Here is a 27,758-nt window from a genome sequence, read left to right as displayed (position 1 = left end):
AACTCCCAGCTAGTTACCCTGCTAACTCCCGGCTAGTTACCCTGCTAACTCCCAGCTAGTTACCCCGGTAACTCCCAGCTAGAACCAGAGAAGAACACCTTCAGTTTCCTGGTTTCAGTGAAAGGCTGGTTTGAACTGGAGTGTTTCCTGGAGACCAGGTCAAAGGTCAACAGGAAGTAGAGTAAAGCAGGAGACGGACACTCGTCCAAACTTTATTCAAACAGGAGTGGCTGAACGTGAACACTACGAAACAAATGTTTAACAGGTGGGGGCGGAGCCTTGGGCGGGGTCAGACCAGGCGGGTAGGGGCGGGGCCTCGGTGGGGGCGGGGTCAGAAGAGGCAGGTGGAGTACACCGTCACCTTGCGGCTGATGTCCTGCAGCAGCTGCTTCACCGCCGCCTCCAGCTGCTGCAGCTGCTCCGCCTTCTGCTCCAGAGTCTGCTGGTTCTCCTCGTACGACTTCTCCACATCTGCAGGGAGAACCGGCACTGTGAGGACAGAACGCCACGGCGGCGCCCGGAGAGAACGTCCGGAGAACGTAGGGCAGAACTTCACCACAACGTCCAGAGAACGTGCAGAGAACAACAAAAGAACGGCAGGAAAAAGAACATCTAAAGAACATTAAGAGAACCTTTAGAGAAGGTTGAAGAACCTCTGGAGAACCTGAAGGACCGCTGAACCCTGGAGAACCGGAGCGGGCCGGCGGCAGGACGTCTTCTCACCTCTCAGCTGCTGCAGCTGCTCTCCGGCCTGCAGCAGCAGCTTCTTGGCTTCCTGTTGCAGTGACTCCGCCCTCTTCTTGGCGTCGGCCACGCCCCCGGCTGTCTGGCCAATCAGGCGCTCCACGGCGGCGTACTTGTCCCTCAGGTCGGAGTCCAGGCCCTGAGAGCACGGAGACGCGGTAACCACGGGGAACCGGGCGGGCGTTCCCGCGGCGATGGCCGGTTCCCCGGAGGGACTCACCTTCTTCAGGTCTTCCGCCGCCTTGCCGACGGCCGCCGCCTCCCGATTGGTCAGCTGGGCGCTCCGCGTGGCGTTCAGAGCCCCGCCCCTCAGAAGCGTCACGTCCCGCTCCAGCCTCTGCAGCCTCTGGGTGGCGCTGTTCAGCTTCTCCTCCGCGTCCGCCGTCTCCGACTGCACCTGAACGCAACGCGGTGGGAGAGGCGTCAGTCTGGGGCCCACCTGGCGGCGGCGGCGGTGGCATCAAGCGGCGGCGTCAAGCGCAGCATAAAGCGGTAGCGGCGTCAAGCAGCGGTGGCAGTGGAGTGAAGTGGTGGTGGCGGCGGTGTCTAGTGGCCGTGTCAAGCGGCGGCGGCGGTGTCAAGTGGCCGTGTCAAGCGGCGGCGGCGGTGTCAAGTGGCCGTGTCAAGCGGCGGCGGCGGTGTCAAGTAGCGGCGGTGGCGTCCAGTGGCGGCGGCGGTGTCAAGTGGCCGTGTCAAGCGGCGGCGGCGGTGTCAAGTGGCCGTGTCAAGCGGCGGCGGCGGTGTCAAGTGGCCGTGTCAAGCGGCGGCGGCGGTGTCAAGTGGCCGTGTCAGCGGCGGCGGCGGTGTCAAGTAGCGGCGGTGGCGTCCAGTGGCGGCGGCGGTGTCAAGTGGCCGTGTCAAGCGGCGGCGGCGGTGTCAAGTGGCCGTGTCAAGCGGCGGCGGCGGTGTCAAGTGGCCGTGTCAAGCGGCGGCGGCGGTGTCAAGTGGCCGTGTCAAGCGGCGGCGGCGGTGTCAAGTAGCGGCGGTGGCGTCCAGTGGCGGCGGCGGTGTCAAGTGGCCGTGTCCAGCGGCGGCGGCGGTGTCAAGCGGCGGCGGCGGTGTCAAGTGGCCGTGTCAAGCGGCGGCGGCGGTGTCAAGTGGCCGTGTCAAGCGGCGGCAGCGGTGTCAAGTAGCGGCGGTGGCGTCCAGTGGCGGCGGCGGTGTCAAGTGGCCGTGTCAAGCGGCGGCGGCGGTGTCAAGTGGCCGTGTCAAGCGGCGGCGGCGGTGTCAAGCAGCGGCGGTGGCGTCCAGCGGCGGTGGTGGTGTTAAGTGGCGGTGGCGTTGTTAATTGGCGGTGGCGGCGGCGGGAGGCGGGACTGACGGAGGACAGCAGGCCCTTGGTGTTCAGGATGTCGGCCTCCGCCTGCCGGACGGCGCCCCCTGCTGCCGTCTGAGCTCTCTGCACCGCAGCCAGAACCTCCTGGACCTGCTGAGCCGAGGCCCTGACTGCTGCTGCCTCCTCACTGCACACACACACACACACACACACACACACACACACACACACACACACACACACCACACACACACACACACACACACACACACACACACACTGCTGATGACTGCTTTCTCAGGTGAGGACGGAGAGTCGGCCAATCAGAGGTGAGCTCACCTGGCCCGCCGGGCCTGGTCCAGCAGGTCCTCGGCTCTCTGGATGTCCCGGGCGCTCTGGTCCAGGACGGTCTCCACGTGTCCCAGCTGTCCCACCTTGATCCGGATCTCCCGGGTCAGGTTCTGCAGCTGAGACGCCGACGTGGGGATCTGCAGGGCCAGGACCTCGCTGGACACCAGCTCGATGCTGTCCAGGTCCGCAGCGTCCTCTGGAGGACAGACGGGACATCAGGCACCCGTCCACCGGTCCAGATCCAGTCAACCTGGTGACCTGGCTGAACTTGATGAGACCGGGACGGGGGGTCCCGGTCTTGGGGGACGTACGTGTGAGGAAGTCCCGGATCTGGCGGATCAGGTTCCGCAGCTCCTGGTTGCTCTGCTCCACCCGGGTCCGGGTTCTGTTGGTCTTCAGGAGGACGTCCTGGGCGCTCAGCTTGGCCTGGTCCGCCTGCAGCTTCGCCTCCGAGACCTGGACCCAGCAGAGGACCCTTCAGGACCCGGACCCAGACCTGGACCCAGACCTGGACCCAGACCCAGACTCAGACCTGGACCCAGACCTGGCCCTAGACCTGGCCCCAGACCCGGCCCCAGACCCGGCCCCAGACCCGGCCCCAGACCTGGACCCAGACCGAACCCAGACCGAAGCCAGACCTGGACCCAGCAGAGGATCCTTCACGACCCGGGACTAGACCTGGACCCAAACCCGGCCCCAGACCCGAACCCAGACCCAGCCCCAAGTCTGGGTCCAGACCTGGCCCCAGACCCGGCTCCAGACCCGGCCTCAGACCTGGACCCAGACCCAGCCCCAGACCTGCACCCAGACCCAGCCCCAGACCTGGACCCAGACCTGGACCCAGACCGAACCCAGACCTGGACCCAGACCAAACCCAGACCGAAGCCAGACCTGGACCCAGAACCGGACCCAGACTCACCATCCTGGACAGCTGGTCCACCTCCTCCATGGCGCTGAGGATCTGCTGCTGGGACTCCCGGGACCTCCTCCAGGCCTCGCTGGCTTTGGTCACGGCGCCGTCGCACCCGTCCCCTCCGCACCGGGCCAGACCCTCAGAGTCCACGCAGCCCAGACCCCCACAGGGGGACGAGGCGCACGGGTCCTGACCCTGGACCGCGCTGCCGCAGGTCTGCAGGCATGAGGGACAGGACGTCAGAGACTAATGCCAGGTCAGCTCACCTGGTGGCTGACCCCTGACCCCTGACCCCTGACCCTTCAGAGGTCCAGGTCCTGAAGCTCACCTGGTGGCTGACCCCTGACAGGTCCAGGGTCTGAAGCCGTCCCGCCAGGTCGTCCAGTTCCTGAGCGCGCTCAGAGTGTCTCCTCAGGAAGTCCTCCTGGGTCCGGTTCAGTCTGTCCTCCGTCAGTTTCCGTAGCGACGCCGACGTCTCCGCCGCCGAGGCGTTGGCTCGCGCCGCCGCCGCCGCTGACCGCAGGGAGTACTTCCTGATGCTGTCGGTCGCCCCTGGCAACGGCCGAGGACAAACACAGTGAGACAACACACACACACACACACACACACACACACACACACACACACACACACACACACACACACACACACACACCTCTGACGTCGGAGTTCTTGACCAGCTCCAGCTGGTCCAGCAGCTCCTGAACCGTTCGCTCCAGCTTCTGGGCGTCGGACTTCAGGGAGTCCAGTTTGGTTTCTGCAGCAGAGTCCTGGTCCTGCACCTGGACCAGGGTCTGGTTGGTGTGGTTCAACCTCTGGCTCAGGGCTCCCATCAGGTCACTGAGGGACACAGACTGGTCACAGACCACCCTGCCCGGACCCCGGTCCGGCCGGCCGGGTTCCGGTCTCACCTGGCCTGCCGCAGCAGCTGCTGGATCTCTCCGAGGGGCCGGGCCGCCGGGTTCTGGTCCAGGAGGAGCCGGATCTCGCCGGCGGTCTTCTCCAGGCGGTCCACGCTGTCCCGGTACGGCCCGCCCACGCCGCTGGCTCTGACGGCGTGGACCCTGTTGACCAGCCGGTGCGTCTGATTGGTCAGCTGACCGACCAGCTGGTCCCACTCGGCGAAGCACTGGTGGCAGCGGCGGCAGGCGGGGAAGCTTCCGGAGAAACCGCGGGCGCACAGGTCGCAGCGGGCGCCGGACACACCCTCCACACACACACACTGACCCGTCCGCCGGTCACACTGAGGGTCCGAGACGCCCCGGGGGTCGCAGTCACAGGCTGGGGGAGGAGCAACCACACGTCAGCCAATCAGGACGTCGGCCAGTCAGGACATTGACCAATCAGGACATCAAACAGTCAGGACATCAGCCAATCAGGACATCGACCAATCAGGACATCGACCAATCAGGACATTGACCAATGAGGACATCGGCCTATCAGGACATTGACCAATCAGGACATCAGCCAATCAGGACATTGACCAATGAGGACATCGGCCTATCAGGACATTGACCAATCAGGACATCAGCCAATCAGGACAGTGTTCCGTGTGTTCCCTAAGACACCACCATGGAGGACACACGAGGTTCTTGGAGCTGGGTCGCGTTCCGGTCCGGGGACCAGGAGGCTCACGGCTGCCGGCGCTGATCTCAGGAGAGGCATCAGCACTGCCGGACGTCACCACCGGGGGGCGCATTGAGACAACACTAACCAGAGGCAGGTCTGGGGGGGCGTCAGGGCCATCAGGGACCAGAAGAGGAAACCACCTCCCCCCTCAGCTGGCAGTCCTACTCTGACTGAGGACCTGAACCTCTTCTGTGCCCGTCTTACAGGGACAACGCCGATCCTGTCCCAGCCCACACCCCCCTCCCCCTCCACCGGCCTGGGTCCGGTCCTGAGCACCCGAGACCGGTCTTCTGCCGCATCAACACCAGAGAGGCGGCGGGTCCAGACGGAGTTCTGGGCCGGGTGCTGAGAGACTGGTGCTGAGCCGCCGCCGTCGTCACCTCCATCGACAGCGTCTAGCTGTCCTGCTCGTCGGTCCCCGCCTGTCCTCCAGTCCTCCACCGCCGTCCCTCTGCCGAAACAGTCCAACGGCACCTGAAGGACTGCAGACCCGTGGCTCTCACCTCCATCCCTGCCTGGAGAGCCTGGTCATCAAACCCATCGAAGCCTCTGTGCCGCCATCGCCGGAGCCGCACCGGTTAGCATACAGAGAACCGGTCAACGGCGGACGCCATTTTCACGGTGCTGCTCGCGCTGCTGGAGCACCTCCAGCATCAAAACACACCTGCACGGCTCCTCTTTGTGGACGACAGTTCGGCTTTTAACACCGTCTGGCCAAACAAACCCCGGTCCCAACTCCTCCAGCCGGGACTCAGCACCACCCTGTGGAACCGGACCCTGTGGAACTGGACCCTGTGGAACTGGACCCTGTGGAACTGGATTGTGGACTTTCTAACGGCACACAGAGGGTCAGAATGGCCAGAACTCGTCCTCCACCTCCGTCATCAACACCGGGGCCCCTCAGGGGTGTTCTGAGCCCCCTGCTCTACACCCGATACGCCCACGACTGCTCTGCCTCCTCAGCGACCAATCGCATCGCATCATTTACCGATGACACCACGGTGCTCGGATTGATCTCCAACAACCATGAGACTAATTACAGGAGGGAGGAGCAACACCTGGAGTCCTGGAGTCTCAACAACCCGGCTCTAAACACCAAGAAGACCGAAGACGCATCAACCATCAGCCGCTCCTACAGGCAGCAGTGTGGGGGAGGGGGGAGGGGGGAGGGGGAGGAGTTTAAAGTCCTGGGAGGAACCACGGACCACAGTGCCACTGCGGTGGGCCATCAACAGCGCCGCCATCAACAGCGCCGACACACCAACGGGCTCCAAGTCTGGTTCTCCAGCTGCACTGAGGCTGACCAGGCTCTCCAGCGGGGGCTGAATACTCTCCCTGAGACCAGCACCACCTCCTCCACCTGCTGCCCTCAGGGAGGAGGTTCAGGTCCAAACAGACCAGAACCACAAGACTGGCCAACAGTCTGCATCTACAGGCTGTGAGGCTACTCAGCTCCGCCCCCCCTCTGCCCCCCCTCCTCTCTGCCCCCCCACTCTGACAGACAATGACAATACATTTTGTGAATCTGAATCTGATTAGCCAAACAACACGTCAACCAATCAGGACGTCAACCCATCAGGATGTCAGCCGATCAGGATGTCAACCGATCAGGACGTCAACCCATCAGGACGTCAACCCATCAGGACGTCAACCGATCAGGACGTCAGCTGATCAGGACATCAACCGATCAGGACGTCAGCTGATCAGGACGTCAGCCGATCAGGACGTCAGCCGATCAGGACGTCAACCCATCAGGACGTCAACCCATCAGGACGTCAACCCATCAGGACGTCAGCCGATCAGGACGTCAGCCGATCAGGACGTCAGCCGATCAGGACGTCAGCCGATCAGGACGTCAACCCATCAGGACGTCAACCCATCAGGACGTCAACCGATCAGGACGTCAGCCGATCAGGACGTCAACCGATCAGGACGTCAACCCATCAGGACGTCAACCCATCAGGACATCAACCGATCAGGACGTCAGCCGATCAGGACGTCAGCCGATCAGGACGTCAGCCGATCAGGACGTCAACCCATCAGGACGTCAACCCATCAGGACGTCAGCCGATCAGGACGTCAGCCGATCAGGACGTCAACCGATCAGGACGTCAACCCATCAGGATGTCAACCCATCAGGACGTCAACCGATCAGGAAGTCAGCCGATCAGGACGTCAGCCGATCAGGACGTCAGCCGATCAGGACGTCAACCGATCAGGACGTCAGCCAATCAGGACGTCAGCCGATCAGGACGTCAACCCATCAGGACGTCAGCCGATCAGGACGTCAGCCGATCAGGAAGTCAGCCGATCAGGAAGTCAGCCGATCAGGACGTCAGCCGATCAGGACGTCAGCCGATCAGGACGTCAACCGATCCCTCATTCGCTGAATCAGACTCGTCTCATGACAGAACTCTTTTCTCCCACATCAGTCGCTAAACTGCATCGTCTTCACATCCAGACAGGAAGTTTAGTCTGGTTCATGTACTGAGTCACACACACACACACACACAAACACACACATACACACACACACACACACACACACACACACACACACACACACACACACACACTGTTCTCCTCCCTGAGGCTGAAGAAGGGGCCACCGGGGAAGAGGAGGTCCGGGTCCAGAAGGGGATCAGGACCAACACACACACACACACCCACACACACACACACACACACACACACACACACTCAGCAGCGCTTCCTGTGTCTTCAGCTGAGAACAGAACATCCAGCATGCCTGCTGTCCCTGTGCATCGACCCCCCCCCCCCCCCCCCCCCCCCCCCCCCCCCCCCCACGGTTTGTTTGACATCAAAATGGCACAAAGCAGCTCTGTGACCGGCGCGGCGCTGGGTTGCCAGATTGGACGGGTTTCTGCCAAATCAGGGTTCTGCTGAACCCGCCGGCCGGGTTGATGAACTGGTTCTGTGACGTGGTTTTATGATGCTAATCCAGTTTTAACCGCTTTAACCAGCATCTTCATCAGAGATGAGGTCCGGGCCGCTTCCTGCTGCCGGGCGGCTCTGACAGGATGTCTGGCTGAAAGGAGGCAGACCTGGCAACCTCTGCTGTCAGCTGGTTATACCAGTCTGGTCTTCATCACTAGCTGGTTTTACCCAGACCCCAGACTCCACCCTCCCCAGACCCCAGACTCCACCCTCCCCAGACCCCAGACTCCACCCTCCCCAGACCCCAGACTCCACCCTCCCCAGACCCCAGACTCCACCCTCCTCAGACTCCACCCTCCCCAGACCCCAGACTCCACCCTCCCCAGACCTCAGACTCCACCCTCCCCAGACCTCAGACTCCACCCTCCCCAGACCCCAGACTCCACCCTCCCCAGACCTCAGACTCCACCCTCCCCAGACCTCAGACTCCACCCTCCCCAGACCCCAGACTCCACCCTCCTCAGACTCCACCCTCCCCAGACCCCAGACTCCACCCTCCTCAGACCCCAGACTCCACCCTCCCCAGACCTCAGACTCCACCCTCCCCAGACCTCAGACTCCACCCTCCCCAGACCCCAGACTCCACCCTCCCCAGACCCCAGACTCCACCCTCCCCAGACCCCAGACTCCACCCTCCCCAGAGCCCAGACTACACCCTCCTCAGACTCCACCCTCCCCAGACCCCAGACTCCACCCTCCCCAGAGCCCAGACTACACCCTCCTCAGACTCCACCCTCCCCAGACCTCAGACTCCACCCTCACCAGACCCCAGACTCCACCCTCCTCAGACTCCACCCTCCTCAGACCTCAGACTCCACCCTCCCCAGACCTCAGACTCCACCCTCACCAGACCCCAGACTCCACCCTCCTCAGACTCCACCCTCCTCAGACCTCAGACTCCACCCTCCCCAGACCTCAGACTCCACCCTCCCCAGACCCCAGACTCCACCCTCCCCCGAGCCCAGACTCCACCCTGCTCCCCCCTCAGCTGCTCCTCAGAACAGCAGCTTCTCTGTGGATTCTGGGGAATGTTTGTTGGAAACATCTGGGTTCAATAAGAGTCACACACACACAGACACAGACACACACACACACACACACACACACACAGATGTGTGTGCCTGCTGAAAATCCCATGCAGTCAGATGATCGCCACCACACCCAGGATCGACCAATCAGCAGTTGAGTCACCAAGAGTTCACCTACCGTGACATTTGACCTCTGGATTGCCCCAGAACAGCTCCTTACACTCACTGCAGGTCCGTCCGCCGAAGCCGGACCGGCACGAGCACTGGCCGCTGATCTGAGGGCCGCACACACAAACACACACACACACACACACACACACACACACACACACACACACACACACACACACACACACACACACACACTCATGACAATGACATCAGACATTCCCTCGCCCCTCCCCACCACCTTAACCATCAAAAAGAAAGGCCTAACCCAAACCCAGACCCTAAACCTGACCTAAACCCAGTTCTAACCCAAACCCAGACCCTAAACCTGACCTAAACCCAGTTCTAACCCAAACCCAGACCCTAAACCTGACCTAAACCCAGTTCTAACCCAAACCCAGACCCTAAACCTGACCTAAACCCAGTTCTAACCCAAACCCAGACCCTAAACCTGACCTAAACCCAGTTCTAACCCAAACCCAGACCCTAAACCTGACCAAAACCCAGTTCTAACCCAAACCCAGACCCTAAACCTGACCTAAACCCAGTTCTAACCCAAACCCAGACCCTAAACCTGACCTAAACCCAGTTCTAACCCAACAATCCAGCCTGAACCCTCAAGGAAGTGAGAACCAGCTAACCTGTCCTCAGTCTGCTGGTCTGAAACGAGAACCAAAAAAAGAAACACACACACACACACACACACACACACACACACACACACACACACACACACACGTGCGCGCCCCTCACCTGGTTGCAGGTGGTCTGGTAGGAGTGTTGCTCGTGGCACTGGCAGCTCTGGCAGCCGCGGCCGCTGGCCAGGTTCCAGGTGTCGGGCGCGCAGCGGTCGCAGGACAGCCCGGTGACGTTGGGCAGGCAGCTGCACTGACCGTTGCCGCGGTGACAGCGACAGTCGCCGGGCGTGGGACAGGCGGTGGCGTCGGTGCCCAGCCGGTTGCAGACGCACTCTGTGGAGGCAGGGAGGCCGCGGTGGGTGGCGGGGCGCCGGCCGCGGCGCACCGCCGCCCGGCGCCCGGTACTCACTGCGGCAGTCCTGCTGCAGGGCGTTGCCGTAGTAACCCGGCCGGCAGTCCTGACAGGCCGGGCCCTCGCTGTGGTGCAGGCAGCGCAGACACTCGCCGGTCCGGCGGTCGCAGGACTCCGGGTCCAGCATGTCGATGTTGTTGTTACACCGACAGGGCCGGCAGCCGCCGCCCTCCTCCTCCGGGTTTCCATAGTAACCAGGCGAGCACTGCTCACAGCGAGCACCTGGCGGAACACCTGGTGTCAGCAACGTCTGGAACATCTGTCTGGAACATCTGTCTGATGGCGTCTGAACCTCGGTATCCGGGCTCGCACAGGCACACGGCCTGCTGGGAGTCCTGGTCTCGGTAGCAGCTCTTGGCGAACTGGCGCCGGCTGTCGGGGCCGTCGGGACACCTGCAGGGCCGGCAGTGGTCGCCCGACCCCAGCACCGGGTCGCCATAGTAACCATCCAGACACCTGTGGACGGAACGCCAAGACTGTAGCTGAACGGACCGAGGACGGCGACCCGACGGCGACCCGACGGCGACCCGACGGCGACCCAGCGGTGACCCGGCGGCACGGCGTCCTCACCTGTCACAGCCCGGGCCCTCCGTGTGGTCCCTGCAGTCCAGGCAGCGTCCGTCCGCCGGCTCGCAGCTGTCCGAGTGTCCGTTACAGGCGCAGCGGCGGCAGGCGGGGAAACCCCAGTGACCCGGCAGGCAGCGGTCACACTGCCGCCCGGCGGCGCCCGGCACACACACACACTGACCGCTCAGCTGGTCGCACAGCGGCGACACGGAACCCAGAGGGTCGCAGAGGCAGGCTGGAGAACACCCGGCGGAACACCCGGCGGAACGTCAGGAGGAACCAACACAAGAACTACTGATGAACTGTGTGTGTGTGTGTGTGTGTGTGTGTCACCTCGGCAGCCTTTGGGTCCGAACTGGAAGGTTGCCGGTTGGCAGCGGTCGCAGCTCCTGCCGATGACGTTGGGCCGGCAGTCACACTGCCCCCCGCTGGCGGCGCAGACGCTGCTCAGGGAGCCCTGAGGGTCACAGTGGCATTCTGGGAAACGAGGCCAACACGAAACGCCAGTTAGACGACAGAACGAGAGACAGCAGCTGGATCCCAGAGACATGAACCAGGTTACCAGAGACATGCGGCTTAGTAACCGGTGCGTTAGCGGTTGAGTAACCGGTGTGTTAGCGGTTGAGTAACCGGTGTGTTAGCGGTTGAGTAACCGGTGTGTTAGCGGTTGAGTAACCGGTGTGTTAGCGGTTGAGTAACCGGTGTGTTAGCGGTTGAGTAACTGGTGCGTTAGCGGTTGAGTAACCGGTGCATTAGCGGTTGAGTAACCGGTGCGTTAGCTAGCGGTTGAGTAACCGGTGTGTTAGCTAGCGGTTGAGTAACCGGTGCGTTAGCTAGCGGTTGAGTAACCGGTGCGTTAGCTAGCGGTTGAGTAACCGGTGCGTTAGCGGTTGAGTAACCGGTGTGTTAGCAGTTGAGTAACCGGTGCGTTAGCTAGCGGTTGAGTAACCGGTGCGTTAACGGTTGAGTAACCGGTGTGTTAGCAGTTGAGTAACCGGTGCGTTAGCGGTTGAGTAACCGGTGTGTTAGCGGTTGAGTAACCGGTGTGTTAGCGGTTGAGTAACCGGTGTGTTAGCAGTTGAGTAACCGGTGCGTTAGCGGTTGAGTAACCAGTGCATTAGCAGTTGAGTAACCGGTGCGTTAGCTAGCGGTTGAGTAACCTGTGCGTTAGCTAGCGGTTGAGTAACCGGTGCGTTAGCTAGCGGTTGAGTAACTGGTGCGTTAGCTAGCGGTTGAGTAACCGGTGCGTTAGCTAGCGGTTGAGTAACCGGTGCGTTAGCGGTGCGGCGGCCGTGGCAGCAGGACCTTTGGCCCCCTGGTGCAGCAGGGCGGAGATGCTGAAGATGAAGTTGGAGCAGATGTCGGTCGGCGGCGTCTTCACCACGCTCTGGCTGTTCTCCAAACACCGGTACCGCTGGAACGTCTCCCAGGCGTCTCCGCCGGAGTGTCCTCCCTCTGACGCCGAGAAGACGTCCAGACTCTGACAGTGAGGCATCAGGACGATCTGGCAGGAAGACAAAGACCAGGTCAGCCAGGTCTCCACGTCCTCCCTGCTCCAGGGCCAGGTCCACTGGTCCAGGTCCAGTCCTACAGGTCCAGTCCTAAGGTCCAGTCCTACAGGTCCAGTCCTAAGGTCCAGCTCTACAGGTCCAGTTCTACTGGTCCAGGCCCACAGGTCCAGATCCAGTCTTACAGGTCCATTCCAACAGGTCTAGTCCTCCAGACCCAGTTCTCCGGGTCCGGTTGTCCGGGTCCTCACCGAGTCGATGAGTGTGTACGGAGACTGGACGTCACTCAGAGCCGAGTACAGCGGGAGGCTGAGGCGGACGGTGTAGTTCAGCCCGGACTCCAGACACACCGGTCTGGGGAGGACCACGTAGCTGAGGACACACACACCAGTTAGCACACACTCACGCAAATGCACACACACACTTGTTCTTCATGTGATTGTTGTTACGGTGTGTTGTTTTAGAGGCAGAGTGATTCTTTGTTTTTTCTTGCTCTTGTATTTGTTAGGTTGTGTTGTTCTCCAGGCTGTGTGATTGTTGCTGTTTGTCACATTGTTGTGTTGTTGTTGTTTGTGAAAGTGTTGTGTGTCACCGTGAGCCCGGGTGCAGGGAGGTCGTCTGGTGGTCGTCGTCAGGCACGGTGTTGATGCAGCGGCTGTCCGCTCTGATTGGTCCAGGCCTCATCACCGTCATCAGGACCTCCTCCCATTGGTCCGGCAGCTGCAGAGAGGCGGACCCGATCCAGCTTCACCCGCTTCGCCTCAGTCTGACCTCTGACCTCAGTCTGACCTCTGACCTCAGTCTGACCTCTGACCTGGGCTGAGCGGCGGCTGGGCGGGGCCACGGCGTCCTACCTGAGGCTCGTAGCGCACCAGGACGTCGTACTCCAGGGAGTGAGGGATGTTGTCCACAGAGAACTCCAGGAAGGCCCCCTCTGGAACGTTGACCAGGCCGATCCCGGTCCAGGTGGGACTGCGGTCCAGAGGGTGGGCCCGGGGAACCACCGTCACTCCCTGTTCCACCAGAACCAGAAGGACCGCTTCAGGAACTCGAGAACGCAAAACTACTGACGGCAAGAGAACCTCCTGAGACCGGCGGGAGAATGATGGCCTCCAGGTGTGTGTGTGTGTGTGTGTGTGTGTGTGTGTGTGTGTGTGTGTGTGTGTGTGTGGGAGCTTCAGGGACTCACAGGACCAAACGTTGCGTCCTCGGCTTCGTAGGTGTAGTGATCCAGAGCGATGAAGTAGAACCCAGATTCCACCTGATCACACCGACGGCCGAACATGTGATCTCTGCACACACACTGACCAGTGAGCTGGTCACACCTACACACACACACACACACACACACACACACACACACACACACACACACATTAGACACACACTCACACGGTGACAGGAACCCTCGCTGGTTCTGAACTCACTGGTTGTTGACGGCTCCTCCGAGGTCGCAGTCACAGGGTCGGCAGCCGTCCACATCATTACTGAGACCCCAGTGCTCAGCCTGCACACACACACACACACACACACACACACACACACACACACACACACTCAGTGTGCGGTGCTGGACGGGGCTCCTGCAGGGGGCGCTGCACTCACCACACACTGGTCGCAGTGTCGACTGGTCACCAGACGTTTGCAGAAACAGGCTCCGGTCTGAGCGTCACAGGGACTTCCTGAAGGGACAGTCCCCAGAGGACTGCAGGCACAGGCTGACACACACACATCCACAGACACACAACAGTCAGAGACACAACCAGGATACACAACAACACTAAGAAATGCTGACACTACATGCTTCTGCGGGTGTGACTGTAGATTCCTGCTGCCGGTGTTGTGTAGTGCTGTAGTAGTATAGAGCCGTAGTGTTGTGATGTTGTAGCTCTGTCGTGGTGTAGTGTTGTGGTGTTGTAGTACTGTGGTGGTGTAATGTTGTGGTGGTGTAGCTCTGTGGTGGTGTAGTGTGGTGTTATAGCACTGTTGAGGTGTAGTGTTGTGGTGGTGTAGCTCTGTGGTGGTGTAGTGTTGTGATGTTGTGGTGGTGTAGTGTGGTGGTGTAGCACTGTGGCGGTGTAGTGTTGTGGTGGTGTAGCTCTGTGGTGATGTAGTGTTGTGGTGTTGTAGCTCTTTGGTGGTGTAGTGTTGTGATGTTGTGGCGGTGTAGTGTGGTGGTGTAGCACTGTGGCGGTGTAGTGTTGTGGTGGTGTAGCTCTGTGGTGGTGTAGTGTTGTGGTGTTGTAGCTCTGTGGTGGTGTAGTGTTGTGTTGTTGTAGCTCTGTGGTGGTGTAGTGTTGTGTTGTTGTAGCTCTGTGGTGGTGTAGTGTTGTGGTGTTGTAGCTCTGTGGTGGTGTAGTGTTGTGTTGTTGTAGCTCTGTGGTGGTGTAGTGTTGTGTTGTTGTAGCTCTGTGGTGGTGTAGTGTTGTGGTGTAGGTCTGTGGTGGTGTAGTGTTGTGGTGTAGCTCTGTGGTGGTGTAGTGTTGTGGTGGTGTAGCTCTGTGGCGGTGTAGTGTGGTGTTGTAGCTCTGTGGCGGTGTAGTGTGGTGTTGTAGCTCTGTGGTGGTGTAGTGTTGTGATGTTGTGGTGGTGTAGTGTGGTGGTGTTGTAGCTCTGTGGCGGTGTAGTGTGGTGGTGTAGCTCTGTGGTGATGTAGTGTTGTGGCGTTGTAGCTCTGTGGCGGTCTACCTGTACAACCGTCCTGGCTCAGCCCGTAGGTGGCGCTCTTGCAGCGGTCGCAGCGCTCTCCCTCCACGTTGGCTTTACAGCGACACTGACCGGAGATCAGGCCCAGACGGACGTCAGTCATCCGGTCACACAATCCTCCGTCCAGAGAGCCCAGCGGGTCGCAGTTACAGGCTGCACACACACACACACACACACACACACACACACACACACACACACACACACACACACACACACACACACACACACGTTAGTGTCATGCAAGCCTAATTTCAAACACTGTTTTCAAGGTAAACAAAAATCTCACAAACAAATTCCTATCAGGATGAACCAGAGACCAGAAGAGGAACCAGAGACCAGAAGAGGAACCAGAGACTAGAAGATGAACCAGAGACCAGAAGAGGAACCAGAGACCAGAAGAGGAACCAGAGACCAGAAGAGGAACCAGAGACCAGAAGATGAACCAGAGACCAGAAGAGGAACCAGAGACCAGAAGAGGAACCAGAGACTAGAAGAGGAACCAGAGACCAGAAGAGGACCCAGAGACTAGAAGAGGAACCAGAGACCAGAAGATGAACCAGAGACCAGAAGAGGAACCAGAGACCAGAAGAGGAACCAGAGACCAGAAGAGGAACCAGAGACCAGAAGAGGAACCACTTCCCTGAAGTCCGAGAAGAACCCTGACAGACCCTGAGGAACACCCAGGAGAGCTGGAGGCTCCTCCAGGTGTTCCTCCAGGTGTTCCTCCAGGTGTTCCTCCAGGTGTTCCTCCAGGTGTTCCTTGGGAGACTCACGCTGGCAGATGCTGGGGTCCCGGACGTCCCTCTCGGGGTGCTGGTAGTAGAACGGTCTGCACTGCTCGCACCGGTTCCCGGCGGTGTTGTGCTGACAGGCGTCACAGACTCCACCGCTGACGTTCCCCGACGACAGGAAGACGGCGGCGTCGAAGTGGCAGGAGTCCGAGTGTTGGTTACAGTCGCACTCTGCAGACACGGAGACACGGGGACATCAGACCAGCACAACCTCTCCACGATCTCTATGTTCTCTCGGTTCTGCTGTGGATGTGAGAAGTGGTTAAATAAGCGTGGTTTGATGAAGACGAGGAAGAGAGACAGAGGTGGACAGTCTGCGGTTCTCCCCCCGGCTGATCTAGGAACAGGATGGTTCTAGGGAGAACCTACTCTTGCAGGCGTTGGTGTTCCGTCCCTCGGCCGGTCTCCAGGGGAGATCGTGGTGGAAGTCCTGACACTGTTCGCAGTTCAGACCTTTGGTGTTGTGGTTACACATGCAGTGTCCATGAACCTGGAACCAGGAGAACCAGACAGGAACCCGTGAATGCCTGAAAACAGTCCGCGTTCCTCGACAGAACATGAAGACCGCTGTTCTGCAGAACGTCCCGGTGTTGTCGGGGTGTTCTCCCTGGGCTCTGGACGCTCACCATGCCCTCGGCGGCCGGGCCGGCGCCGTGCACGGGGGCGCACTCGGAGGCGTGGCCGTAGCAGAAGCAGTTCCCGCGCACCACCATGTCGAACAGGGCGTAGTAGTACTTCTCCTTGATCTCCACCCGCGAGTCCAGCAGGTTGTCGCCCAGAGTGTGAAGCCGGGTGAACTTCACCCGCAGGTTAGTGATCTTCAACAGGTCTGCAACCACAGGTCAGGGACTAGTCAACAACAGGCCAGAGACTAGTTAACCATGGGGCAGAGACTAGTTAACCACAGGTCAGGGACTAGTCAACAACAGGCCAGAGACTTGTTAACCACAGCAGAGAGACTAGTCAACCACAGATCAGAGACTAGTCAACCTCGGGTCAGAGACTAGTTAACCATGGGGCAGAGACTAGTTAACCACAGGTCAGGGACTAGTCAACCACGGATCAGAGACTAGTTAACCACAGGTCAGAGACTAGTTAACCACAGGTCAGGGACTAGTCAACCACAGGCCAGAGACTTGTTAACCACAGCAGAGAGACTAGTCAACCACAGATCAGAGACTAGTCAACCTCGGGTCAGAGACTAGTTAACCATGGGGCAGAGACTAGTTAACCACAGGTCAGGGACTAGTCAACCACAGGCCAGAGACTTGTTAACCACAGCAGAGAGACTAGTCAACCACAGATCAGAGACTAGTCAACCTCGGGTCAGAGACTAGTTAACCATGGGGCAGAGACTAGTTAACCACAGGTCAGGGACTAGTCAACCACGGATCAGAGACTAGTTAACCACAGGTCAGAGACTAGTTAACCACAGGTCAGGGACTAGTCAACCACAGGAGAGGGACTAGTAAACCAAAAGTCAGAGACTAGTCGACCACACGTCAGAGACTAGTCAGCCATGGGACAGAGACTAGTGAGTCACAGGTCAGAGACTAGTCAACCACAGGTCAGAGACTAGTTAACCATGGGGCAGAGACTAGTTAACCACAGGTCAGGGACTAGTCAACCACGGATCAGAGACTAGTTAACCACAGGTCAGAGACTAGTTAACCACAGGTCAGGGACTAGTCAACCACAGGAGAGGGACTAGTAAACCAAAAGTCAGAGACTAGTCGACCACACGTCAGAGACAAGTCAGCAATGGGACAGAGACTAGTGAGTCACAGGTCAGAGACTAGTCAACCACAGGCCAGAGACTAGTCAACCACAGGTCAGGGACTAGTCAACCACGGGACAGAGACTAGTCAACCACGGGACAGAGACTAGTTAACCATGGGACAGAGACTAGTTAACCACAGGTCAGGGACTAGTCAACCACGGGACAGAGACTAGTTTACCACAGGAGAGAGACTAGTCAATGACGGGGCAGAGACTGCTCAACCACGGGACAGAGACTAGTTAACCACAAGTCAGAGACTAGTCAACCACAGGCCAGAGACTGGTCAACCACATTACAGAGACTTGTAAACCAAAAGTCAGAGACTAGTCGACCACACGTCAGAGACTAGTCAGCAATTGGACAGAGACTAGTCACTCACAGGTCAGAGACTAGTCAACCACAGGACAGAGACTAGTCAGTCACAGATTAGAGACTAGTCAGTCGCAGGTTAGAGACTAGTCAGTCAGCGGTCACATGACCTACTCTGGATTCGGGGACTGTACGGGTCGTCGATCTTGAACGCTGGATCCAGAACTCTGAAGATCACCTGGAAGAGAAACATCTTTCCTTTAATTACCAGAGGAGACCAGAGGGGACAGGACGGTGACCAGAGGGGACAGGACGGGGACCAGAGGGGACAGGACGGGGACCAGAGGGGACAGGACGGGGACCAGAGGGGACAGGACGGTGACCAGAGGGGACAGGACGGGGACCAGAGGGGACAGGACGCGGACCAGAGGGGACAGGACGGTGACCAGAGGGGACAGGACGCGGACCAGAGGGGACAGGACGGGGGCCAGAGGGGACTGGAGGGTGACCAGAGGGGACAGGACGGGGGCCAGAGGGGACTGGAGGGTGACTGGCAGTCTGAGAGCTCCAGCACAGGAAGGCACAGAGGGCCAAACCTGGGTTCCAATGCACAGAACCCTACAGAACCCTACAGAACCCTACTACACCGGGGAGAAATGAACTCTGCTGAAGAGAACTGTACCGTACTATACCATGGACAACCAGACCTTACTGTACCAGACTGTAGAGAACCGAACTGTAATGGACCGTACAAAACCAGACTGTACTAGACTGTAGAGAACCAGACTGTACCATAGAGAACCGGACAGTACCGGCCCATAGAGAACCGGACAGTACCGGACCATAGAGAACCGGACAGTACCGGACCATAGAGAACAGGACAGTACCGGACCATAGAGAACCGGACAGTACCGCACCATAGAGAACCGGACAGTACCGGCCCATAGAGAACCGGACAGTACTGGACCATAGAGAACAGGACAGTACCGGACCATAGAGAACAGGACAGTACCGGACCATAGAGAACAGGACAGTACCGGACCATAGAGAACCGGACAGTACCGGACCATAGAGAACCGGACAGTACCGGACCATAGAGAACCGGACAGTACCGGACCATAGAGAACCGGACAGTACCGGACCGCAGTGGGCGGCGGCACCGTACCTCTCCCTCAGTGGACGGTTCGATGTCGGAGTAGCGTGAGTCACAGATGACGTCGTCGACCTTCTGCATTGCTCCCTGGGAAATGGCGGGGAAGGACGCCTCGCAGTCGTAGGCGAAGTAGCGGTACACTTGCCACGACTTGCCAAAGTCGGCCGAGCGCTCGATCGCCATGGCAGCGGGCCGGAACGTCTGCGGAGAGGCCACGGTTCAAAACCCTGCACGGGTGCACTCAGTGGGGATTACCCACAATGCCCTGCTGCCTCACCTTGAAGGTCATGATGAGGTGTGTGAAGTGGAACTCCGCTTCCAGGTTGAGCTGAATGGTGACGTTCTCCACACCTACACACACACACACACACACACACACACACACACACACACACACACACACACACACACACACACACACACACACACACAGTGAGCCCTCCTCCTGGACTGTATCAGTCCACCATGTGGACCCAGGGGTTCTCGTTGCTGTAGGACTGTGGAGAACTGGATAAGAACTTGGTTCTGGGAGGAGGTTCTCTGTGACGCTCCAAAAGGAGAAGACCAGGCTGGACCTGCAGACCTGATCTAACAACCCTGTGAACCCCCCACCCCGCCGCCCCTCCCCCGCCCCCTCTCCTTCCCCGCCCCCACCCCTCCGCCCCTCCCACAGCCAGCCTGTGGCCTCAAGCAAGGTCCCGCCCCTCAGCTTGATCTCCAGTGATCACAGAGCGGATCTCCGTTCCGCGGCAGGAGAACATTCCTGGCCCCGGACGTCACGTCTGCCGCCTGCCGCGGAACCGGCGGCGTTCTCACCGTTCTCAGACTGCCACCAGGTCTTGAGCCGGTTGGGGGCGAAGGTGGTGACCACGTTCTGGATGCGGTGGTTGCTGGTCTGGTTGTTCCGCTCGCTGTACTCTGCAGTGGAGTCGCACAGGAAGCACTTCTTCTCCTCCTGGACGCAGAACAAAGAGTCAGCGGGGAACACGTTCCTCCGAGGACCCGTCAGAACCCGGAGAACCGGTCCAGGACTTCAGCTCACACAGACCTGCTCTCCTCAGAACACAGGAACTTCCTGTTAGAACAGATGTCACTTCCTGTTTGTATCACTGCAGTTCTAGTCTGTTGCAGGTTCTATGTTCTGTGTTCTATGTCAGCTGTGTCACGTTCTGTTCTCTGCTCTGTGTTCTCTGTTCTTTGCATCACCCTCTCTGTTCTGTGTTCTCTCTCTTCTGCTCATTGTTGGAGGTTCTCTGTTCCGTGGTATCGGTTCTGTGTTATTGGTTCTATGCTGTCTGTTCCACGTCCGTTGTTCTGTGTTCTCTGGGTTCCGTTCGACACGTGACGGGCTGAGAACGTGTTGAGATGCAAGATGCAAGTCTGAAGAACCCCGGTGTTTACAGAACCCTCAGCTCTGATTGGTTGGCTGTGATTCCTCTGCAGGAACATCTGGACAAACATCTGTCTGCTGCCAGAGAACGACTCCTTATAAGGACATCCTGCCAGACAGGAAGCACACACACACACACACACACACACACACACACACACACACACACACACACACACACACACACACACACACACACACACACACAGTCTCTCTCTCTCACACACACACCATCTCACAACCACACACACACACACACACACACACACACACACACACACACACACACACACACACACACACAGACAAATGCACACCGACGCTGTTATATGGGTGTTGTTTACTTGTTGCTTACCTGTTGTTCAGGTGTTGTTTACCTGTTTGGATGTTGTTTGCCTGTTGTGCAGGTGTTGTTTACCTGTTTGGATGTTGTTTGCCTGTTGTTCAGGTGTTGTTTACCTGTTTGGATGTTGTTTGCCTGTTGTTCGGGTGTTGTTCAACTGTTGTCCTGGTTTTGTTTGCCTGTTGTGCAGGTGTTGTTTGCCTGTTTGGATGTTGTTTGCCTGTTGTGCAGGTGTTGTTTGCCTGTTTGGATGTTGTTTGCCTGTTGTTCAGGTGTTGTTTACCTGTTTGGATGTTTTTTGCCTGTTGTGCAGGTGTTGTTTGCCTGTTTGGATGTTGTTTGCCTGTTGTTCAGGTGTTGTTTACCTCTTTGGATGTTGTTTGCCTGTTGTTCAGGTGTTGTTTACTTGTAGGTGGCTGACAATGCAGAATGGTTCCGGTTTATTTGGATGTTATTTGCCTGTTGTTCAGGTGTTGTTTACCTGTTTGGATGTTGTTTGCCTGTTGTGCAGGTGTTGTTTGCCTGTTTGGATGTTATTTGCCTGTTGTTCGGGTGTTGTTTACCTGTTTGGATGTTGTTTGCCTGTTGTTCAGGTGTTGTTTACCTGTAGGTGGCTGACAATGCAGAATGGTTCCGGTTTAATCAGTCCACAGGTGGAGGTCGCTGACAGTTGGTGAGCTCGGCCAATCAGAAGGTCTCCTGTTGCCGGGTAGCAGCTCCCCTCAGTGCACATGTCACTGAACTCTGGGACTGTGACATCATTGTTAGCCCCGCCCACTTTGGAACCGCCCTCCTGAGCAACAGTCAACACTTGGAGCGCTGTGAGGAAGCGGGAGACACCAGGCGTCAGTCACCGAAAACACAGGATGCACTTTAGCATGTAGCTGATTTATGCTAGCATGTAGCTGGTGTATGTTAGCCTGTAGCTGATGTATTTTAGCATGTAGCCGATGTATGTTAGCATGTAGCTGATTTGTCAGCATGTAGCTGATTTGTGTTAGCATGTAGCTGATTTATGTTAGCATGTAGCTGATGTATGTTAGCCTGTAGCTGATTTGTCAGCATGTAGCTGATTTGTTAGCATGTAGCTGATTTGTTAGCATGTAGCTGATGTATGTTAGCATGTAGCTGATGTATGTTAGCCTGTAGCTGATTTGTCAGCATGTAGCTGATTTGTGTTAGCATGTAGCTGATTTATGTTAGCATGTAGCTGATGTATGTTAGCCTGTAGCTAATTTGTCAGCATGTAGCTGATTTGTTAGCATGTAGCTGATGTATGTTAGCCTGTAGCTGATTTGTCAACACGTAGCTGATTTGTGTTAGCATGTAGCTGATGTATGTTAGCCTGTAGCTGATTTGTCAACATGTAGCTGATTTGTGTTAGCATGTAGCTGATTTGTTAGCATGTAGCTGATGTATGCTAGCATGTACAGAGCATCTTGTCATAAACAGCTGGACCTGGAGGTTTTTATTGCGGGACATTTTTTTTTCAGTTCAGGTGTCTCTTCCTCGTCCTGGACTCTTCTACGTTCAGGACTGTTCTTGGGGGTTAGGGGGGGTTCTGTCTCTGGGGTTCTGAACTTTGACCTCTTGGGGGGGGAGGGTCTGGAATCCGAGAAGTTCTGAACCACAGGTGTGCAGATCACGGCCAGACGTCTCACTCGCCTCCCGGCCGGTGGAGCCGGACGGCGGCCATCTTGCTCCAGTCAGCTGCTTCCTCCAGATCACTGGATCAGAACCGGATCAGTTCTGCTCAGGGTCAGGTTTGGTTTGTTATAAACTCCAGAGACGGAGTGAGAACCAAACAGGTCTTCAGGAGCACCAGAGTCAAATCCAGATATATTCACGGGTCCTGGTTCTCTTCAGCGTCTTTAACATCAGAACATAACAGGAACGTTTATCACATCCAAAGTCTTGCGAGCGGCTCGACTTCTCATCCATTCACCGCCTGAGCGTCACTGAGCAGAGCTCAGAGTGAGAGTGAACACATGAACACAATCCGAAACCCTCACTGCTTCATCAAACCACAGTCTCTGATTGGTTCTCGTCAGAACCACAGACCAGGAAGCTGCTGCAGCAAGATGGCCGCTATGGTCCGAGCTGTGGGGTGTCAGAGATCTGGGGGGTCAGAGGTCTGGGGGGTGAGCTGTGAGGGGTCTGAGCTCTAGGGGATCTGAGCTCTGGGGGGTCAGAGGTCTGGGGGGTGAGCTGTCGGGGGCCCGAGCTCTGGGGCGTCAGAGGTCTGGGGGGGATCAGAGGTCTGGGGGGGTCAGAGGTCTGGGGGGGTCAGAGGTCTGGGGGGGTCAGAGGCCTGGGGGGGTCAGAGGTCTGGGGGGATCAGAGGTCTGGGGGGGTCAGAGGTCTGGGGGGGGTCAGAGGTCTGGGGGGGTCAGAGGTCCTGGGGGGGTCAGAGGTCTGGGGGGTCAGAGGTCTGGGGGGATCAGAGGTCTGGGGGGGTCAGAGGCCTGGGGGGATCAGAGGTCTGGGGGGTCAGAGGTCTGGGGGGATCAGAGGTCTGGGGGGGTCAGAGGCCTGGGGGGATCAGAGGTCTGGGGGGGTCAGAGGCCTGGGGGGGTCAGAGGTCTGGGGGGATCAGAGGTCTGGGGGGGATCAGAGGTCTGGGGGGGTCAGAGGCCTGGGGGGATCAGAGGTCGGGGGGGATCAGAGGTCTGGGGGGGTCAGAGGTCTGGGGGGATCAGAGGTCTGGGGGGATCAGAGGTCTGGGGGGGGTCAGAGGTCTGGGGGGTCAGAGGTCTGGGGTGTCAGAGGTCTGGGGTGTCAGAGGTCTGGGGGGGTCTGAGCTCTGGGGCGTCAGAGGTCTGGGGGGGATCAGAGGTCTGGGGGGTCAGAGGTCTGGGGGGTCAGAGGTGTGTGCGTGGGGGGGTGAGCTGTGGGGGAGGGGAATGGAACCGGACTCTGCTCTGCAGGCGGCCTGTTGCTGGAAGCAGGAAGTGAGGAAGAGTGTCTCTTTGTTCAGACAGGAAGTGGAGCGAACCTTCAAAATAAGGTTCTAAAATAATATATTGAACTTTTCTAACTTTTCTTTTCTACGTTTTTGCTGCTGCAGTTTCCCCGAAGGACGAAGACCAGCTCTGCCTGACCTCCACCCCCACCCCCACCTCCCCCACCTCCTCCTCCTCCTCTTCCTCCTCTTCCTCACCCACCTCCACCTCCTCCTCTTCCTCCTCCTCCTCTTCCTCCCCCACCCCCACCTCCTCCTCTTCCTCACCCACCTCCACCTCCTCTTCCTCCTCCTCCTCTTCCTCCCCCACCCCCACCTCCTCCTCTTCCTCCTCTTCCTCACCCACCTCCACCTCCTCTTCCTCCTCCTCCTCCTCTTCCTCCCACACCTTCTCCACCCCCACCTCCTCCACTTCCTCCATATCCGGCTTGCCCAAATTCACCTCCAACTCCTTTCCCTCCACCTCTCCTCTCTTCTTCCACCCTCTCTCTCTTCTCCTCCTCCACCTCTCCTCTCTCCTCTCTCCCTCCACCTCTCTTCACTCTCCTCCACCTCTCCTCTCTCCCTCCACCTCTCTCTCTTCTCCTCCGCCACCTCTCATCTCCTCCTCCACCTCTCCTCTCTCCTCTCTCCCTCCACCACCTCTCCTCTCTCCCTCCACCTCTCTTCACTCTCCCTCCACCTCTCCTCTCTCCCTCCACCTCTCTCTTCTCCTCCGCCACCTCTCATCTCCTCCTCCACCTCTTCCCTCTCCCTCCACCTCTCCTGTCCTCCTCCTCTCCTCCTGCAGCTCTCTCGCTCTCAGAGGAAAGTTGGTTGAACTCACCACAAAGCGCCGCCAGCTGGAGCCACATCGTCCTCCACCCGCACCGTCAGGACCGGGACTGGAGCCGGCCCGGACCCCAGACCCTCTGTGGCCCTGACTCCTCCTCCTCCCCCGCCCCGACTCCACCTCCCCAACTCCTCCCCCGCCCCGACTCCACCTCCTCACAGCCTTCCTATTCCTCAGATCTCCACCTCCCCCGACTCCTCCTCCACCCTTATCTTCACCCCCGACAGAGAGAGACAAAGACATTCCAGACCTCCCTCATGTCTACACCCCCCCTCTGTTGATCCAGGTGAGAGAGAGAGAGGGGGAGGGAGAGAGAGAGAGAGAGAGAGAGAGAGAGAGGGGGGGGGGGGACACCCCCCCCTCTCTCTCTCTCTCTCTCTCTCTCTCATTCTGAACATCTGAACGCTGAGTTTAGTGTGATCCAGGTGTATTATGTGGACATGTGGCAGCTTGAGCGCACACACACACACACACACACACACACACACACACACACACACACACACACACACACACACACACACACACACACACACACCTCTGAAGCTTCTGAACCCAGCACCACAAATGAACCATGAAAAATCCCACAATGCCGTTGTGTAGGTTGTGTCTCTGGCAGTGGACATGAGTCCATGATGGACGTCTGGGTGGGGGACGCCCTGCAGGACGGCGGGGGACGACCCACCTTCCTCACTGCGTGCGCCGTGTGTTGTCACCTTATTGTGCAGTTGTGTGCTAGTGTGTCGCATAGTTTTTTCCTTGTTTTGTAGTTGTGTTGTTGTTGTGTGTGGTTGTTTAGTTGTATGTGTACTGTAGTTGTGTGTCTCCTGCTGGACCCACACTCCGCCTGTCTCAGTGTGTAGGTGTGTGTAGTTGTGTGTAGTTGTGTGTCACACTCGGCCATCTCTCTCTCTCTGTGTGTTGTGTTGTTGTGTAGTTGTGAAGTTGTGTGTCACAGTCTGCCTGTCTCAGTGTGTTGTTGTTGTGTAGTTGTGTGTGTGTAGTAGTTGTGTTGTTGTTGTGTGTAGTTGTGTGAAGTTGTGTTGTAGTTGTGTGTCACACTCAGCCGTCTCTCTCTGTGTTGTGTTGTGTAGTTGTGTGTAGTTGTGTCTCACTCGGCCGTCTCTCTCTGTGTTGTGTTGTGTTGTGTAGTTGTGTGTAGTTGTGTCTCACTCGGCCGTCTCTCTCTGTGTTGTGTTGTGTAGTTGTGTGTAGTTGTGTCTCACTCGGCCGTCTCTCTCTGTGTTGTGTTGTGTAGTTGTGTGTAGTTGTGTCTCACTCGGCCGTCTCTCTCTGTGTTGTGTAGTTGTGTGTAGTTGTGTCACACTCAGCCGTCTCTCTCTGTGTTGTGTTGTGTTGTGTAGTTGTGTGTAGTTGTGTCTCACTCGGCCGTCTCTCTCTGTGTTGTGTTGTGTTGTGTAGTTGTGTGTAGTTGTGTCACACTCAGCCGTCTCTCTCTGTGTTGTGTTGTGTTGTGTAGTTGTGTGTAGTTGTGTCTCACTCGGCCGTCTCTCTCTTGTTGTGTTGTGTTGTGTAGTTGTGTGTAGTTGTGTCTCACTCGGCCGTCTCTCTCTGTGTTGTGTTGTGTTGTGTAGTTGTGTGTAGTTGTGTCTCACTCGGCCGTCTCTCTCTGTGTTGTGTTGTGTAGTTGTGTGTAGTTGTGTCTCACTCGGCCGTCTCTCTCTGTGTTGTGTTGTGTAGTTGTGTGTAGTTGTGTCTCACTCGGCCGTCTCTCTCTGTGTTGTGTTGTGTTGTGTAGTTGTGTGTAGTTGTGTCTCACTCGGCCGTCTCTCTCTGTGTTGTGTAGTTGTGTGTAGTTGTGTCACACTCAGCCGTCTCTCTCTGTGTTGTGTTGTGTTGTGTAGTTGTGTGTAGTTGTGTCTCACTCGGCCGTCTCTCTCTGTGTTGTGTTGTGTAGTTGTGTGTAGTTGTGTCTCACTCGGCCGTCTCTCTCTGTGTTGTGTTGTGTAGTTGTGTGTAGTTGTGTCTCACTCGGCCGTCTCTCTCTGTGTTGTGTTGTGTTGTGTAGTTGTGTGTAGTTGTGTCTCACTCGGCCGTCTCTCTCTGTGTTGTGTAGTTGTGTGTAGTTGTGTCACACTCAGCCGTCTCTCTCTGTGTTGTGTTGTGTTGTGTAGTTGTGTGTAGTTGTGTCTCACTCGGCCGTCTCTCTCTGTGTTGTGTTGTGTTGTGTAGTTGTGTGTAGTTGTGTCACACTCAGCCGTCTCTCTCTGTGTTGTGTTGTGTTGTGTAGTTGTGTGTAGTTGTGTCTCACTCGGCCGTCTCTCTCTTGTTGTGTTGTGTTGTGTAGTTGTGTGTAGTTGTGTCTCACTCGGCCGTCTCTCTCTGTGTTGTGTTGTGTAGTTGTGTGTAGTTGTGTCTCACTCGGCCGTCTCTCTCTGTGTTGTGTTGTGTAGTTGTGTGTAGTTGTGTCTCTTTGTGTTTATTGAAGCTTCAGTTTTTTCACAGCAGCAGGAACTTTTTATCACATCTTAAACAGTCATCAGATTACAGAGTAACTACTACTGAGTACTGGAGTACTGGGGTACTGCAGCACTGAATCCTGGAGTATAAGAGTAGTATAGTATCGAGTACTGAGCGCTGGATCATTGAGTACTGACTACTAGAGTGCCCAAGCATTGAGTACTGAGTACTAGAGTACTGAAGTATTGACTGCTGACTACTGAATACAAGAGTACGAGAGGACTGAGTACTGACTACTAGAGTACTGGACTACTAGAGCACTAGACTACCAGAGTACCAGACTACTAGAGTACTGCAGTACTGACTACTAGAGTACTAGACTACTAGAGTACCAGACTACTAGGGTATCAAACTCCCAGAGTACCGGAGTACCAGAGTAGTGAGTACTGACTACAAGAGTATCAGACTACTAGAGTATTGGCGTACTCAGTACTGAATACTACAGTACTGGAGTACTAGAGTCCTGAGTCCTGAGTCCTGAGTCCTGAGTCCTGAGTCCTGAGTCCTGAGTCCTGTCCGTCTCAGGAGGTGCAGACGGCGAACCCTTCGGCTCGGCTGGAGATTTCCTGACGGAGAGAAGCGACGACCTTCAGCAACTCGGAGACCTGAGCCGCTTTCTGCTGCTTCCTCTGATCCAGATCCCGGAACCGGGTCTCCAGATCTGGACACACAAGGACAGGGGACAGGGGACCGGGTAAACCGGGTCAACCAGGTCAACCGGGTCAACTGGGGTCAACCGGGTAAACCAGGTCAACCGGGGTCAACCGGGGTCAACCAGGTAAACCAGGTCAACCAGGTCAACCGGGTCAGCCGGGT

General features: G+C 57.5%; 2 protein-coding genes across 2 annotated transcripts in view; both read right to left on the bottom strand.

Moving 5' to 3' along the window:
* Positions 1-207: 207 nt before the first annotated feature.
* Positions 208-24,545, bottom strand: lamb1a (laminin, beta 1a). The gene is made up of 33 exons (XM_030096197.1): positions 24,456-24,545; positions 21,272-21,486; positions 19,751-19,889; positions 19,212-19,285; positions 18,947-19,135; positions 17,956-18,019; positions 16,319-16,521; positions 16,062-16,182; positions 15,675-15,863; positions 14,881-15,051; positions 13,798-13,910; positions 13,620-13,699; positions 13,382-13,517; positions 13,047-13,205; positions 12,785-12,912; positions 12,444-12,564; positions 11,990-12,188; positions 11,018-11,161; positions 10,688-10,919; positions 10,410-10,573; positions 10,115-10,339; positions 9,821-10,038; positions 9,078-9,174; positions 4,196-4,565; positions 3,940-4,124; positions 3,613-3,836; positions 3,291-3,500; positions 2,683-2,827; positions 2,360-2,567; positions 2,066-2,207; positions 965-1,141; positions 724-883; positions 208-471 (listed from the first exon to the last, which is right to left on the bottom strand). The coding sequence occupies exons 1-33, from the start codon at positions 24,481-24,483 to the stop codon at positions 332-334; spliced, it is 5,370 nt and encodes a 1,789-aa protein (XP_029952057.1). The 5' UTR covers positions 24,484-24,545; the 3' UTR covers positions 208-331.
* A 2,364-nt stretch (positions 24,546-26,909) lies between these two features.
* Positions 26,910-27,758, bottom strand: part of lamb4 (laminin, beta 4) — a 34,146-nt gene continuing 33,297 nt past the window's right edge. The window contains exon 34 of the mRNA XM_030096196.1: positions 26,910-27,603. Coding sequence (XP_029952056.1) covers positions 27,464-27,603 — 140 coding nt within the window. The 3' untranslated portion in view covers positions 26,910-27,463. The remainder of the gene's footprint in view (positions 27,604-27,758) is intronic.

This window comes from Salarias fasciatus, chromosome 7 (assembly GCF_902148845.1).
Source record: "Salarias fasciatus chromosome 7, fSalaFa1.1, whole genome shotgun sequence".
In the NCBI taxonomy this organism is placed as follows: domain Eukaryota; kingdom Metazoa; phylum Chordata; class Actinopteri; order Blenniiformes; family Blenniidae; genus Salarias; species Salarias fasciatus.
The sequence above is the reverse complement of the archived record's forward strand: the minus strand, read 5'-3'. Positions and strand labels throughout refer to the sequence as shown.

Bases quoted from the DNA above. Each gene is read 5' to 3' on its own strand.
- lamb1a (XM_030096197.1), bottom strand. From the start codon at position 24,483: ATGTGGCTCCAGCTGGCGGCGCTTTGTG. The intron at 9,175-9,820 runs GTGAGGGGCGCG...TGCGGCCCTCAG, and splicing joins ACCAGACCACCTGCAACCAG to ATCAGCGGCCAGTGCTCGTG. The intron at 1,142-2,065 runs GTCAGTCCCGCC...CGTTGCGTTCAG, and splicing joins CCAAGGGCCTGCTGTCCTCC to GTGCAGTCGGAGACGGCGGA.